Here is a 16175-nt window from a genome sequence, read left to right as displayed (position 1 = left end):
AGGCCACAATAATCATGTAGTGCACCTTTCTGTATAGTTGGTTTTACTGCTTATAATTTCAAACATTGTGACCGGCACCCTGCATTTAAATTCAATCACTGCACCCCCCACATTCAGATTTTTTTAAATTTACCTTTATTTAAATCTATTTATGTACGTATCTGCATAGTTTTTCATTGTATCTACATATACTATATTTATAACATGTATGCATTTACTTGGATATTTAGCTTTGTGGGAACAAAAGATTTCTTCTGAACGATTTAATCTTAACTCTTACCTTTATCTTGAATAAATGTACTGCATTTGGTGATTTGAATGAACAAATCAGAGGCGTTTAGACTGAAATGTCTGTTCTAATGAATGACAAGAATGATTACAATTATTTCACTGAAGATTTAGTTCTTCACAGAACAACAGACTGGGAGCACAATACGAAAAATCCACTGAAACACAAAAGAGATGACAAAAGAAGACAGAATAAGAAGAAGCAAAGGATCTAAGCAGAAAGTGAAAGGAAGTTAATGAGAACAGATTTTTTTTTCCTCAAGTGATTAGAAAAGAATTTATTCCACATATTTTTATGAGGCTGGGGTTTGCAGTTTCAGTGATGTCTGGCTGAAAGGGTTAAAATCGAGCCTGGTAGCATTCTTTAGTGTGAGGAGCAGGCTGCAACTCTCCCCGATCTAATCCACTTCCTCCCCAGGAAATGGAGAAGGCGGATTTCTGCCCACACTGCAATTTCCTCCCTCATTCTTTTTCTTTCTGTCTTTCCCCCCCTCCTCCCTCCACCTCCTCCTCCTCCTCCTCCTTCTCCTGCTGCTCTCTTCCTCCCCCACCACCACCCACCCCCCCCAGGACAGAACTCCCTCTGAGTGTGGGGGTTAATGGACGGCTTGTTTTCCAGCACATGTGTGTTTAGATAGGCGGGAGGAGAAAGGACGTGCAGAGGTGTTTCAGACCGTACGCGGGCTGACAAAGACGTGTTGCTGGCTGTCTGAGGGAGGACACTGGATCCCGACCAGCAGCAGCCGTAAACTAAACACAGAGGAGAAAGAAAAGAGACATTTTCCTGACCTGCAGATGTGCGAGAGCCATGTCTGCGTGGGGGAACTGTGTTAGAAATCTGATTAAAACAAAGCAGGACTTCCACATGTCTGCGGATGTGAACTGACCCATCGGTTTACTCGACAGGAAACTCAATGCGGACCTGTTGAGCGTTCTTCCTTTTTCTGCAACAATGCAAAAGAGGAAGTGGGCTGAGGGAGTTTCCTGTGCGTCTCATCCAGCCTGAGCCTGTGCAGCCGCCCGCCAGCCCGGCCCAGCGCCCCCACGAAAGCCCTGAACTTCACACTTGGTAGAAAAAAAATAAATAAACTGGTTAAATATTGACGGACGCATGGACAAAGGAGCTCAGGGTTACTCTTTGAACATCGAGCCTATCTCTTGGCACAGCTCCAGCCCCGCCTGCTCTATGATTGGTTTAAGCAACAGTGAGCCAATGCAGCCGAGGCCCAGGAGAGCCATAAGTGTCACAGTGTTGCCTCATTTCATTTACTTACACCTTCTCAAAACATATTTCCTTGACTGCCTCACCTGAACGCTGTTTGCTTCCCCTCTTGGTTCAGTTAACACCGGAGAGTTCAGGTGGTCTGTCAAGTGCTGACCAGTCCAGGTCATTCTGAGGCCTACAGCTGGTTTTCACTGGTCTGAAGCAAAGTGGAAAACTTTGGTTTGTTCTAATTCAAAGCAGCCAATTAATAGGCAGTCAGTGCTTCTAAACAAAAGCCACAACTTTCAATTAGCTTGTTTACTGCTCTCACCTCTAATTTCCAGATACTCTAGCTTAAGTTAATCATACGTGTCTGTTCTTTTCCTCTCTGGTGTTCATACCAGTTTAACATGAGATGAAAAAGGATTTTAACCCCTTATTTCTTTGTATTCTTACAAGAAAATCCAACCACTTTTTCCTCCTGTAAGATAAAATATAACATGCTTACATGGACTAAAACCAAACAATTTAAAAGAAGCATCAATCTATCTTCTGCTGTCAGCAGCACAGAGCTAGGATTCATTGGTTAGCTACCTAGCAACAGCAGGGTACGTCAGATTATGACTCGCCCACTTTTCAATGTTCAGATTCCTCTCAACGTTACGTTCCACCTCTCTATCCTATTTCACTCGGACATGATTGATCTGGAAGCTCTGGAAACGCTGTTTCATCTGGACTTTGACACTAGTGTTTCAGCCTTTTACATCAAGTATACCTAATATTAAAGGTACCCTGTAGGAGGTTTTTTTTTGTAAACAAACAGTTATGTTTACATTCAGTGTTACTCATGAAAAGGCATCTTGTGTCTGAGAAAGGTGCTGAATGTATTTCCTTCCTCAAAAAATTGGCAAAGCTGTTTTTTTTTTAATATTTAAAATCCTGCATTGTTTATGTTTGCTTGCTAGCTTCTTCTTCACTGCCTTTGCTGGCACACTGCAACATTTTGTAGTGCATTACCCCCACCAACTGAAGGGTAAAACTAACAGCAGGATGTGAATTGCATACATGTGCCCATGCATCTTAATGTGCAATATAAACAAAACTACTACTACTAATTTTAGCCTGATAGTCAGACTGAATTGCCATTTTACCTGATGACAGCATGTCCTATCTGAAAGGTGAGAAAGGGTAAATGCTTAAACACAGTGGAACAGTAGTATAAGTATAAAGGAGTCAGCCAATATCTTATGTTTGCTAATATTAGCTAATAATATTATATACACTAGAACCTCTCAGTGCACTGCAAGGCTGCAGTTTATTGGTTATAAATTTAACTTGCATGATGGGATGAAAACTATCTCATATCAGTTCTTTTAAAAGTTATGTAGTCTCAGTTTTTCTGATAACCTACCCAGTGTTGGAAAAAAAAGTCTAAAATACAGGTTCTGCCACTACACAAGATTATGCACCGGTTTGATATCATGCAGCCAACCTTTTTGAATTAAATACAAAAAGTGATTTGGACCTAATTTTATTCCTCAGCAGTGAACATCTCACTGCCTTTATTTTCCCAAACATTCAATTATTCTTAATGCTGCTGAAAGCAGAGACTAATTCATCTTGCCGGTGCTTTCAAGGAGGTTCAAGGATGACTGATTCAATGGAGAGAAAAAATGTAAAGCAAAGATCTTTGTTATAGAATGGACTAAATTAAAACACGATCCTGAGGAGATATATTGTACATATCAATGAATATTAGGGTCAGTCCAGCAATAATTTTCTGTTTGTCTTTCCAACTGTGACGTGCTGCATCCATCCTACACTTAAATTTTGAGGGTTTTTTTCTTACGTGGTTGGGATTATGTCTTAATCCTGCTGAAATCTGTAGGAGTCTCCATTTCCTCAACCCTTTCTCTTCTTCATCACGTTGTCATCCTTTCTTCACCAATCATTGCCAGCCCCTGTGTGTTCTCCGCTCCATATTATCTATACCTGACTGCTGAGTAACTGGTGGTTATTTCAGTGCGGCAGGTCTGTCAGTTCTGGTCCAGTGCATGCGTGTACGGTTCAGGTGCCTGACCCCCGGATCTGCCTCAACGCCTCCCAGCTGAGAGGTCCAGCATGACTGGGCCGGCACTCAAGCAGCGATAATGATGTATGTGCGCGTGTGTGTGTGTGTGTGTGTGTTGTCATAATCGGATGTGATGGGTTTTAACTATTAAAGTGATATCTCGCAACGTTTTTATTTATTCATGCTGGCTCTTCTGACTCTGATAAGACTGTCGACAGCTTCTGTTTGCTGCTCTCTGATATCACCACCTGCAGAAGCTCAAACTGGATCTACAGAAAATCCATGTCACAGTCCCGCCCACATGGTTTGATTGACAGGTGACTGCTGGGATGAGACAAATATAAATCTGACTTCCCAGATTACCACTTCTACCAAACACAAATATTTATTTTAGAGTACACTATTTTACTAGATAGCAGTTATACCCTGATCAGACACCAAACACCTAACAGTACACGAATAAGCCTTAACAAGCTCTACTTTGTATCAAATGAGACAAAAACAAGGGACACAACAAAAGAACTGTACTGCAAACTAAAGTGTATAAATTCCCACTGTTAGACTCTTCCTAAACTTTATTAGAGGGTTATTAAGGAAACATTACAACAGAACTGTACAAAACTTAAAGTGAGATCATGTACCTGCTACATTTGACACACCTTTTTTGGCTGCTCCCGTACACAACTGGCAAAGTAGCCAAGACTGACGCTTACCTCTTTGATCAAATACAGAACAGTATTATAATAAGTCAGTGCAGTCACGCACAGATAAAATACTCCTCCGCCTCTACAGTTCTGGTCTTAAGTTGAAAGATCTGGTTCACATATTGTTTTTAAATGGGAGAAGTAGCAGATTTGTGATTTTACATAAGTTTACAGTGCAGTTTTCTGTTGTAATGTGTCTCAAATTACCCTCAAATAAAGTCTAATAAGAGTCTAATAATGAGAGATAATACATTTTAATTTGCAGTACAGTTCTGCTGTATGGGTCCTTAATTACACTGTAATAAAATGGTATAATACTGTCTGATCAAGAACATATTTATAGTTTTTTCTTATTATCTTATTAGTGTACCATTAGGTGTATGGTGTCTAATAAAGGTATAGCTGTGTTTGCTTACTGTCCAATTAAGACCATTATGTCTAGTTTTGTCTCATTTGATACAAACTGTGACTTGTTATGTCTTATTAGCGTACAGTAAAATAAATTGTGACCACACTGAATGTGCAAGATGCTAAAAACACTGTCAAAAATCAATCTGTCCTGTCCAAATGACCGACTGATCAATGTGTGTGGGAGTCACTGCTCATCTGGGCGTGTGTGTGTGTGTGTGTGTGTGTGTGAGTGTGTGTGACTCACGCAGGTGCGCAGGCAGCCTGGCAGGCTCGTCCTCCATTCGGCTGGCTGGCCTCGCGGCGGGAGCATGGACGGGGGAGGAAGTGGAGTTTGGCAGCGGGTTCGCGGAAGGACTGAAAGAGCTCCTCTCCTGCTATGAATAGACACAGAGACACAAAGCATGGCTCACAAAGCTCCACGACGCACCGGCCCTGAACCCAAACAGCCCCACGCCAACTCGCCTCACCTCGCCGTGCACCCACCACATCGGCTAGCCTCGGCCTCATCTCTGTGCACAGAAGGAGTGTGTGCTTCTCATAAACTGATACACATCAGGCCTGTCATGGTGTGAAGACACATTCTGCAGACCAAACATGCAGGATGCCATACATGCTGTAGCACGTGTTGCTTTTTACAGTCATCAACAGTCTGCACTTAAAGCTGGGAATCTCAGTGTCTTTAAGATGCATTAGTGGCTCAGGAACGACACAGCTGGATTTTCATCAGCATCAGTTGTTTGTCTATATAAAATGTCCAAAAATAGTAAAACGTTTCATCACAATTTCCAAGAGCTTGAGGTTATGCCATTAAGTTTTACAACCAACAGTCCAAACAAACAAACAGAAAACAACACCTTTGGGAAGCTGGAACCAGCAAACGTTTGACATCTTTACTCGATAACTCAAAGTTAATCATTTAATCTATAGTCAAGTTCTTTTTTATTAGTTCAATCAGCTCATCAATAAAGCTACTTATCGTTTCAGCATGAATTGACACAATCTTTGCAGCAAAAACGTCTGGTTACCAACCTAACAAACCAATGGTGTAGAGCTGCAGTGATTCACTGATTAATCAATTTGTCAATAAAAAAAAAAGAAAAGGAAAAAGAATTGCCAACTATTTTCATAATTATTTCAGTCACTTTTCAAGCTAAAATATCAAACATTTGCTGGTTTCAGCTTCATAAATGTGAGGAGTTGTTGCTTTTCTTTGTCCTGTATGACAGTGAATGAAGAGTCTTTGGATTTTGGGTTGCTGGTTGAAGACAACACTTTAGGCTCTAAGAAACTGTGATGAGCATTTTTGACTATTTGACATTTTATAGACTAAACCATTCATCAATTAATCGTGAAGATAATTGGCAGATTAATTGATCATGACAATGATCATTAGTTGCAGCCCCACAACTGAATATTACATTTACAATGATATGACAAAGAGACAAAGCTCAATTTGTTTTTGTTTGTTTTTTTGTTTGTTTGTTTTGCTGGACAAACCACAGTTTGATTTCATTGTTTATTTTTGTGTGTGTGTGTGTGTGTGCTTTGTTTTTTGTTTTTTTGATGGACTGATGGCTTGTTTGACTAATCTAGAGCTGAACAGATTTGTCATTAAATCAATTAATTGATTGGCAGAAAATTGGCAGCAACCATTTTGATCTGTCCAATTTTTATTTTTCAAGTGAGAATGTCAAACATTTGCTGATTCCAGCTTCTAAAATGTGAGAATTTGCTTCTTTACTTTGATGTCTATTAACCTGAATATCTCTGTGTATGAGACTCTGTCAAACAAAAAAAACAAAACAAACAGACGTCACCCTCAGCTCTTGGAAACTGTGAAAGATATTTTTTCACGGTTTTCTGACTTTTTATTGACTCAGTTGATGAATCAATTTAAAAAACGATCAACTGATTATCTGAACTGAATAATCAGCAGATTAACTAAAACTAATTATTATTATTTGTTTATGGTTTATTTGATAGAGACAGAGTATACATGGACAGGCTGGAAGGCAGCTATCCAATAGCAAATGCTAATTTGCATCCGTCCCTAGAGGGGCTTTTATGAAAATAAGAGATTGGAACAGTGAGATAAAAAAAAAAGATTGTAAGTTGATACAACAAAATACCATTAAACTAAGTTAAACTAAGCACAGTCGCTCCTTTTACAGAAAAATATGTTTTACAGAATGGAACTTTACAAAAGCCGCAGTTGAGGAACAAGTTCAATTCAACATCTAAACACAAGATTTACATGTAGTTTGCAAAATTTAAAAACTTGTATTTACTTAAGATGTGGCAGCGGTAGTACTTTATTTGCTTTTTGTCCAAGATTTTCAAGGCGCGACTGTAAAGAGTCTCATTATTTAATTACAGACTGGTTGGCTGGTTGCAGCTCTAGATTAAAAGAATAGTGATTACAATAACGTTCATTTTTAATCTTGTGATGGAAAACTTATCATTTAAAGTACCGTGATGACTTGAATAAGTATTTTGTAAGCTGTTTCTTTCAGGTGGTGAATTTAAGAGACCAAAACCTTTGGAAAAATATATACCGTAATCTCTATTTTGGTTCCTTTCCCCTTTTCTGAATGACTCAGTACAGGCGCGATGTGGTAGTAACAACAAGTAGTAATTGTAATACTTTATTATATCCAGTTTCCCAATTTTCTTGGCAACAGAAACACCTGAAACAATGCCAGTTACATCTCCAGGCTCAAAAGCAAAAAGCATAAGCAAGTACAATAATCTGCATCTGAACTGACGGAAATTAAAACTGAGCATTCGGATGTTTTGACGAACATAAACCCTCAACTGAGAAGTGCTTCTGTGTGAAATCAGATCAGATTTTTTGATAACTAATCAATCATTTAAGTCATTTAGTGCCCCAAATGTGAAGATTTACTTTATTTCTTTGTTTTATATTAGTTTAAATGAGATATATTTGGTTCTTGAACTGTTGGTCAGATAAAACCAGCTATCTGAAGATATCATTTTGGGTTCTGGGACACTGTGATGGGCATTTTTCACTACATTTACACCACTGTCTGAGACTAAATGTATAGTCAATTCTTCAGAACATAATGAGCATATTTTTCTGTAATAAATACAGTCGTTAGTTGCAGCTCTCTTCTCAGATTTTAGACACTCGCTATTGTGAAGCACACTAATTGAATCTAGGTTAAGGTATGAGATTTTCCAGTTTGCGGTCATTCTCTGTTGACTGGTTTTCTTTCCTGCAAATGAGGGCAGAGCATGAAGTCACTTTAGTTTCTTGAGGAAATGAAGCTTTAGTTTTTGCTGTTTCTCCCTCCACTTTCAGCCTGCTGTCACCACCCAGCCACTCCGAGACCTGCTGCACACCAACCGTATGCACCAGGAATTTCCTGTGGAAGCCGAGCAATAATCTTTAAGTCTTTTATTTCCTCCTCTCACAGACGGAGGCTTCTCTACCGCGGCTTGACGTCCACTTTCTAACAATTCGGTTGTCCGGAAAAAAGGTCAGGTTGGCGGCAAGACGCTGCAGAAAAGGCAAAGGGATTTGGGACAGAGCAGTTCTGAGGGTGAGGGGGAGTCCGGCCGCGGTGGAAAACTTCTCAGAGTGAAGTGCTGATCGCTCTTCAGCATGCAACTGCACTCGAGCGCTGACATCAGACTCAGTAATGAGAAGACATCCCTCATAAACACAACACCATATTTCACTTTCTGTCGCTGAGCAGCTTGCAGAGTTTTTCGGTTCTTTCAGGCTGACCTTGACATCCCAAATAATATTTCTTTAATGGTGCCATTAGGGCTGAAACGAACAAATATATGAACCATTAACCTGTCGATTTATAGACAAAAAAATATATATTTTAAAATGCTGAGAACCCAAGGTGACATCTTTAAATGGCCTGTTCTGTCTGACCAACAGTCCATAATCCAAAGACATTCAACTGAAACCAGCAGAAAACACACAAAAGAACCAAATCTTCACATTTAAGAAGCCAGAAACTGTGAATATTTGCCTGTTTTGCTTCATTATGAAACAAACAATAATTCCATTATAAACATTGTATATTAATCGCCTAATTTTTCAGCCTGAATTCGAACCGGGACTCGTTATTGACCTCCATCTCTCTTCCTTTTCACGGATCTGCAACTCTGGATTATTTTTATCACTGATTAATGAATGACTGATAATTGAGATTACTGCATGTCAAACATGACACATCACGAGCACACGAGAGCCTTCAGCTTGTTTACAGTCTGACCCGCGGACATAAAAGCCAAAAATACTCATTTAATAATTACATTTTAAAAAGTAAGGCTGCGACTGACGGTTCATTTCCTTATCGATTAATGTGTTGATTTTTGTTTCCGATAGAACTACAACGATGATTTCATTAGTTGTCAATAAATTTTGCTAATCATTAATGATTTTTAGAGCCAGACAGTCTGCTAATATTATCAGCCCGATATTGACCTAGCACAGCTATATCTGTATCAGTGTGTATGTTGTCTGATATCTTTTTATATAAAATAAAGCATATTTTAGTTGCATGTCTAGTCTGACAGCTGATTACCGCGACATATCCAGTCTGCAACGATAAAATGAAGAAAATCAGCAAATTATCTTATCTAGAAGCTGGAAGAAGAAAATGTTTGGGATTTTTGCTAAAACTATTAATTGATTATCAAAAGAGGTGTCTGTTAATTTTCTGCTGATCAACTGATAACCATGTCAGCTCTAAATCACAGGAAGTGTTTTTGTCTGTGGCAGTATGTGACTACATGCAAATCCTTTTGACGATGTGATGTATTGATGATTCTCTGTGTACTGTTGTGTTGTGTGTAAGAAACATCATGTTCGCCCACCAGCGTTGATCACCAGCGTTGATCGCTTTTTCTGGGTTGCCAACTAATCGATTAATTGACCACTCATTGCAGCTCTACCCAGCACTCCAAAATATTAAATTGACAATTAGGGCTGTAAGAAAATATTGATTTACTTGAGTATTGTGATATTATGATTTGTGATACTTGTAGTGATTGTGCATGATAGTCTAGCAATGGCAGTAGTTGCACCTCATTTGACATTGTTTTGTCTGATGCAGACATTTGCTGAATACATTTAAAATGAGATGACAATAATGACAAAAAAATAAGAAAAAGATTAAAGAGACTGTACAAAATTTGCAAGGTAGTATCACAGTATACTGAATCGTAACCACTGTATCGTGACACGTATCATATTGCTGCATTCTCGCCAACACACCAACCCTATTCACATTGATATAAAATGAATATCAGCAAAACATCACAACTGGAAGCTAGAACAAGAAATGTTTGGCATTTTTGTTCAGTAACTGACAATTAATCAATCATCAAAAGAGGTGTCCATTCATTTTCTGCTGATTGACTAATCATTACAGCTCTAAGGCAGAGTAAACAGTGTTCGTCAGTGGCTGTACTCCTATCCCATTATAATATAATCGTTATTAGAGCCCTACTGATACTGCAGTTTTGGGGCCTATGCTAAAATAATATTTGCAAGTAAAAATATCAATATATTGGCCAATATAGCAATGATCCCTCAAATATGTGGTATATATGGTAATCAAACACTTGTGACAAAGATATGTAAATGAGGGCAGGTCAGCAGTAAACTTTATTGTGACATTAGGTCAGTGAAACAGTGAACTCTTAAGAAAATATACACAAAATGCTGCTTATAAAACTTTTATTAAATTTGCATTATGGTCAAAAAAAATTGGACAACTATGCTGATATCGATATAGACCGATATAGCTGTGACAGGCCAATATCAGTCTGGCTCTATTTTATAGATTAAAGTCAGTGATTAATTAAGAAAATAATAATTAGTTGCAGCCCTAGTTTTCTAGTCTTATAATATGTTTATAACATGTAAAAAAAAAAAATTCTGGAGTCCAAGCTGATGTCTTCAAATGTCTTGTTTAGTCTCACAGGTGACAACCTCTAAAATATTCTATTTACAATGATACAGCACAAAGAAAAGCAGCAGTTTTCCACATCTCCATTCATTTTCTGCCAGTCGACTAATGTCTCAGCTCTAAATGAGAGGAGACAGTTTGTGATCGGTGGCAGCAGTCCTGTCTCTGTACACTGTCCCTCATATGTGCTGTATGTGTTTGAGTTGAACAGCTGCAGCTGCTCTTTTCTGCCTGATGTTTTGTTGTGACTGCGGGAGAATCCCTCCGCACGGACGATCCTCCGTGTGCTGCCCACGGTCATAAACGTGTTGCGTGTAGGTAACAGCGCCCACCGGCTTTGATCACTTTTTTTTTTTTCTTTTTTTTTTTCGGGCGGTAAATCAAACGTTTATCGTGTCACAGACGGTCACGACTTCTTCTTCTTCTTCTTTCCCATCACCGCGCGCGCGGAGCGGAGGCGAACTAAAAAAGCGTGGAGCAACAGATGACGAGCAAAACAAACGCGCCTCAACTGAACGTACGGCTCCGATGTCTGAGAGAGGAGGTGATATATCACACTGCTACACTGTGAGGGGATTAAAAACCTTCAAGTGGAAAGTGTGTGCACACTGTGGGGAGACAAAGAGGAGAAAATGAGCCGCCCGTGTTACCTTGGTCGCAGCGGAGGAGGATTCAGACATTATCTCCCGTCAACTTCTCTCCTGCTCCTTCCACTTTTCCGTCGTGCTCTCTTCTTTATCTCCCTTTCTCTCTTATAGAAACAGCAGCAGCAGAAGAAGAAGCGGCAGTCCGACTGCTCGGCTTGTTTTTGTGGGAGAAGTTGGTTTTTTTCATGTAGCCAGCTTTTTCTCTTTTATCTGCTGGCCGGCTCCATAGCGCGGCTGTCGGCGTGAAAACTTCTTTTGTCTGCGTGTGTTTTCCTTCATATGTCGGCAGCGTGCTGGTTAATAATCCCTTCCTGGAAGAGCTAAAGAGTCTCTCTCTCTGTCTGTCTCTCTGTCTCTGTCTCTCTCTCTCTCTCTCATTGATCTGGATGTGTGTAAAACGGCGAAATGACGTGAATTCCCAGCATTGAGCCTTGCCCCCTTTTAAAGGGAAACCCGTAGCAGGAAATCGCAGCAGGTCGAGAGGCAGACACACAACTACAGGCTGACAGACAGGCACACAGCAGACAGACAGACAGACAGACAGACAGACTGGGTTTATATGTTAAAAAAAAAAATCAAAGATTAACGTGGTTACACAATAAGCTAAATCTCCATGCTTTAATAAGACAGTGTGCAGTGCCAAAACAAGCAGAGCAACAAATGTTTACCTCTTGTCTTCCATATAACTCACATAACTAGAATATAACTATTTAACGTATTACAATATATAACTCATTCTTGAGAATTGGGACAAAAAAGATTAAAACACTCATTACTAGCACTAATTTTGCCTTTTTCTAATTTCTAAACTTGCTCTGTGCCAGAAAACACCTTGTTCCAGACACCAGTTCACAACTTCAAAACCAATTTCAAAATCTAGCTGAAACTAACAATACCTACTGCTAACATAGGTGTAAAATGTGCTTTTAAAATCATCGTTGTTTTACAATTGTTTTTTTTTTTTTTAATTAAAAAAAGTTGGCCCTTTAAAGTTATAACCCAGATTTCCATCGACACGTCACATTTTTTGCAAAAACATGATTTAATCTCACATAAATAGGGTTATCTATAGCCTAAACTCCCCTTTCTCGCTTCCTGGTTTAAAAAGGCGGCAAGCTAAACTTTCTATTTTCATGGGATTTCATGAAATAAAATTGCTATCAAATGTGTCTCAACCATAATATGTCAACTCAGTAGCCCCTAAATCAAAGCTAAATAAGAATTATGCTTTAAAATGTGTATTTTGATTTGCATTAAGAGAACTCTTAGCAACTTTAACAAATAAAATAGCTCCTCATCACAGCTGTGTTGTTAAATGGAAAAAATGTAACATTTGTCAACTCTGTAACATTTAATGAAAAATGTAATGACCAATTGCAACGTTTAATAGCCAAGATTTTGATCTTTTCCCAGTGTGACTGAAGAGAGAAAATCAAAACCCACTAAAAACACGTTTTTGTCCCAATTCAAGAATGAGCAATGTACTTTTTATCTGTAGAATTTTCAACACAAAAAAACAATACACTGTGTAAATCCTCACACGTATAATTAAATAAATGAAATGAAAGAAAACATGTTGTAAAAAGGAGTAATGATACCATGTCAAGAGTAACACATACAGTAGGGTACAGACTACTTGAAATACACTAGACATCTTTTGATATAAAGAGGCGAAGTGTCCCATGGGAGCTTACTTCAGACAAAGTATGGACAGTTGTGAATGGCTAGAAACAAATAAATTGAGATTTTTTTTTCCTGTATATGGTTCAAATTCTTTTAGAACGAATACATTCAGAGCAAAGGTCTATTTATGCAGAAGACTAGGCAACTACTCTTGTGGTAAATGTAATTTCATTAAATTTAGTGACATATGTTCACTTTCTAATAGAAAAGTATGTCAACACGCACAAACGAGGTGCCTATATAGGCAGTGTTGTCACAGAGGATTCTGAGTATGTGTAGAGTAAGTGTCATCACTTCAGCTTCTTTCTGATTGGAGGAATTCAGTCTGTTACAACTGGCCCCTGTTGCAATTGCCTCCAGTCTCCCCCATGCTTACATTTAACTCATTGCGTTATATCAGGATGAGATTGAAAGGAATATATAAGAACTACATATGAATCAATTTCTTTATTATTCATTTATACATATTTCAATAATTGTCATATATGAATAAATAAATATTGCATATTAGATCACAACTATAGATGAGATTCAACTTTATTGTCACTGCAGAGAATATAGTATGAGCAGAAATGAAAACTCTATGAATAAAAAGAGTAAAGGTGTAAGTACCAGGCATGGTAATAATGAGACATTATATACAGTTTTCTGTTCTCAGCTTATTATTTACAAACCAAGTAACACAAAAGAAAAGGTCGACTTCCATTCAAGAGACGTAATACGTAAACTAGACAAAGATATTTGTTGTCATGGTGACTGTAGGACTCAGTGCTCTGAAATAGACTGGCAGAATTCTTCACTAGCTTGAAAATGAACGAGGCAATTAGCTCTACGAAAAAAGGCATTAAGCACATAGCGGTTGTCAAAGTGAGGTCCAGGGGACCATCTGTGGCCCTTCAGCTAGGTGCAGGTTCCCAGATGGATAAAAAAAAATTAAAGGTTGTTGTGTCCAAACTATACATTTATCTACATACTGTGCTACTATCAGTGCACAATATTTCAGTAAGTACGACTGGCAGAAACATTCATTCAAGCTGCAGTAATCAGTATATTTTATGAACAATAGATTAAATGTCAATGTGAAATGTTGTTTTTACTGTTTTTAACTTGTCTGTTTTGGTTTATTCTCACCACTCCCATCAATTTTCTGCACCAGAGTGCAGTTCTTTGCACAGAAACATTGAATGATACCTGCCTTGCAGCAAAAACAGACAGGAAAAGCAGCTAAATACCCAGATATTTATCTTAAGAGGTGGTGGAGACCAACACAGAGCTTTACACAGAAGTAATAGATAGTTGATTTATATTAGTCAAGTGTTTATGGGATTTATATTGGAGCCATAATTTACATTTGTCAGGTTGATAAGGTGATAATGTCAGGTTTGTATTTACACCTTGTTCCACTGCCCCCTAGTGGCCAAAGAATTGGTTAATATACTGCCTGAGTTGCTGCACAATCAGTCCTAGAGGTCATTTCCACAGAGACACAATTGCACAAGTTTCCCTTCACAGTTCGTTCAGTGTTCCTTGGCATGGAAGTCTGAAATTCTACTGGAGGGATGATCGCTATTCTTACAAAAGATATTCTGTCATTTGGTGTTTTAATGATGGTGGAGGAGAAAGAACATCTGAAATCTCCCACAGCTGTTTGACTTAGTTGAGATCTGGTGAATACACGTGGTTTTCATCACATCAAACCACACAGTGACTCCTCTTTATACCCTGTGTGGAAGCATCTCACGTGCCACAGAGGTCCCCAGCCTGGACACCTTGATAATTTGGTATGCACCGCAGATTACTGGACCATGAAGATGTACTGCTAATGTGTATTGAGCCACTGTGACCCTCCAGGTCAGATTTGACAGTGAATCTGGATTCTGGTGGCAGCAGATGGTGTAAGAAGAGAAAGTCATGGATAGATCATATGTACATTCTCTTCAGGGAGAGGGTGACGGGAAGAGACGAGCCTGATGGGAAATGTGCTGCAAGTGAAGCTGAGGGATGATGAATGTTCATCCTGATGCTGCAGACTGAGACCTGGTAAATAATTGGACTTGGATGTTTTATGTTATTTCATTTAATGTTTTTTTCATGATGTACTCACAGTAGATGTAATAGAATTTTTTTTTATCATTACCTTGATCCAAACACTGCAACTTTTCCACTAATTTGACCAATCGTGGTAGTTTTCACCAATCCTAGCAGTCCCCCATGCATATGAGCTACATGTACATCTCAAAGAACCAACTCAGTGTTGTATTTTTATTTGTTGTATTTTAATTTTTAATTTTGTCACCTGTACTGAAAAGAACACATGATTTGTCATTGTTGTTGGCATTTATCAGTGCCCTATGGGCTTTTAAATTTTGTGCTTGCTGTTTTGACTGAGTTTGAGCTCTTGCTTCTTGTGAAATACCCTAAGGTGCACTTCTTCATTCACAAATAAAGCATATTTTGCTTTTATTTTTCTAATTCTGAGCATTTTTGCTTACTGAGGACACTTAGAACAAAGTCCACATTTATTATTATTATTTTTATTATTCCCTGGGACAAGTTGCCTTTGTTTTAATTGAATTCTACAAAAAAAATGCAATTTCCCTTTTCTTTTTTCCAATTTCAACTTGCTCCTGCAATTTCATTTTCAACAAAAACATCTAAAAACACTGCAACATGGATCACAACCTTTTTTTTTTTTTTTGAAAAGCTGCCATGAAATCAGGTATTTTAAGCAGCAACAGTCCCAAAGAAAGTCCACAAAATCTTTGAGGGACTGATTTGTATTTGGAAGGCAAGGATGGTATTCTTTAGAGGCACTGATATATTTACATACAAGTATTCATATCCAATTTGTTCTATTTGAGCTGGAAATTGGTACTGAATAGTCTTCTTTTTCACGTCGGTCCTTTTTACAGTTTAAATTAAGCAATTTTTCAGATAAATTATCATTTTGACAGCAATGAGAATATAACTAGAAATGGATTGAAGTGGATTTCAATGTTTTCACAAAAATAAAAGGAACCATGTTGTGTTAGGAGGGCTCTAAACTGGTGGGACCAACACACTGCATTGATGGGATCCCAGTAATCGGATTATTAAAGTGGCAAATGTAATCTCACACACCTACTGTACAAACACAGTAATCAGATTACAGACACTTTGAAAATTGAGAAGTCATTACTCGCTGGTGGTCAGAAACCTAAAATTATAGAGTAT

The 16175-nt window shown here is 38.4% G+C and overlaps 1 protein-coding gene across 3 annotated transcripts in view; it reads right to left on the bottom strand.

Annotated features, from left to right (window-relative positions):
* etv6 (ETS variant transcription factor 6) overlaps positions 1-11685 on the bottom strand; it is a 41935-nt gene extending 30250 nt beyond the window's left edge. Inside the window, exons 1-2 of one of the 3 annotated variants that reach the window (XM_084710818.1) lie at positions 11283-11685; positions 4923-5052 (exon numbers count right to left, since the gene is read on the bottom strand). In XM_084710818.1, coding sequence (XP_084566944.1) covers positions 4923-5052; positions 11283-11312 — 160 coding nt within the window. In that variant the 5' untranslated portion in view covers positions 11313-11685. The remainder of the gene's footprint in view (positions 1-4922; positions 5053-11282) is intronic. The other 2 variants (XM_084710819.1, XM_084710820.1) reach the window with 2 other exon arrangements.
* Between the last annotated feature and the right edge of the window lie 4490 nt (positions 11686-16175).

The sequence above is a fragment of the Lutjanus erythropterus genome, chromosome 22 (assembly GCF_056507025.1).
Source record: "Lutjanus erythropterus isolate fLutEry1 chromosome 22, fLutEry1.hap2, whole genome shotgun sequence".
In the NCBI taxonomy this organism is placed as follows: domain Eukaryota; kingdom Metazoa; phylum Chordata; class Actinopteri; order Lutjaniformes; family Lutjanidae; genus Lutjanus; species Lutjanus erythropterus.
The sequence above is the reverse complement of the archived record's forward strand: the minus strand, read 5'-3'. Positions and strand labels throughout refer to the sequence as shown.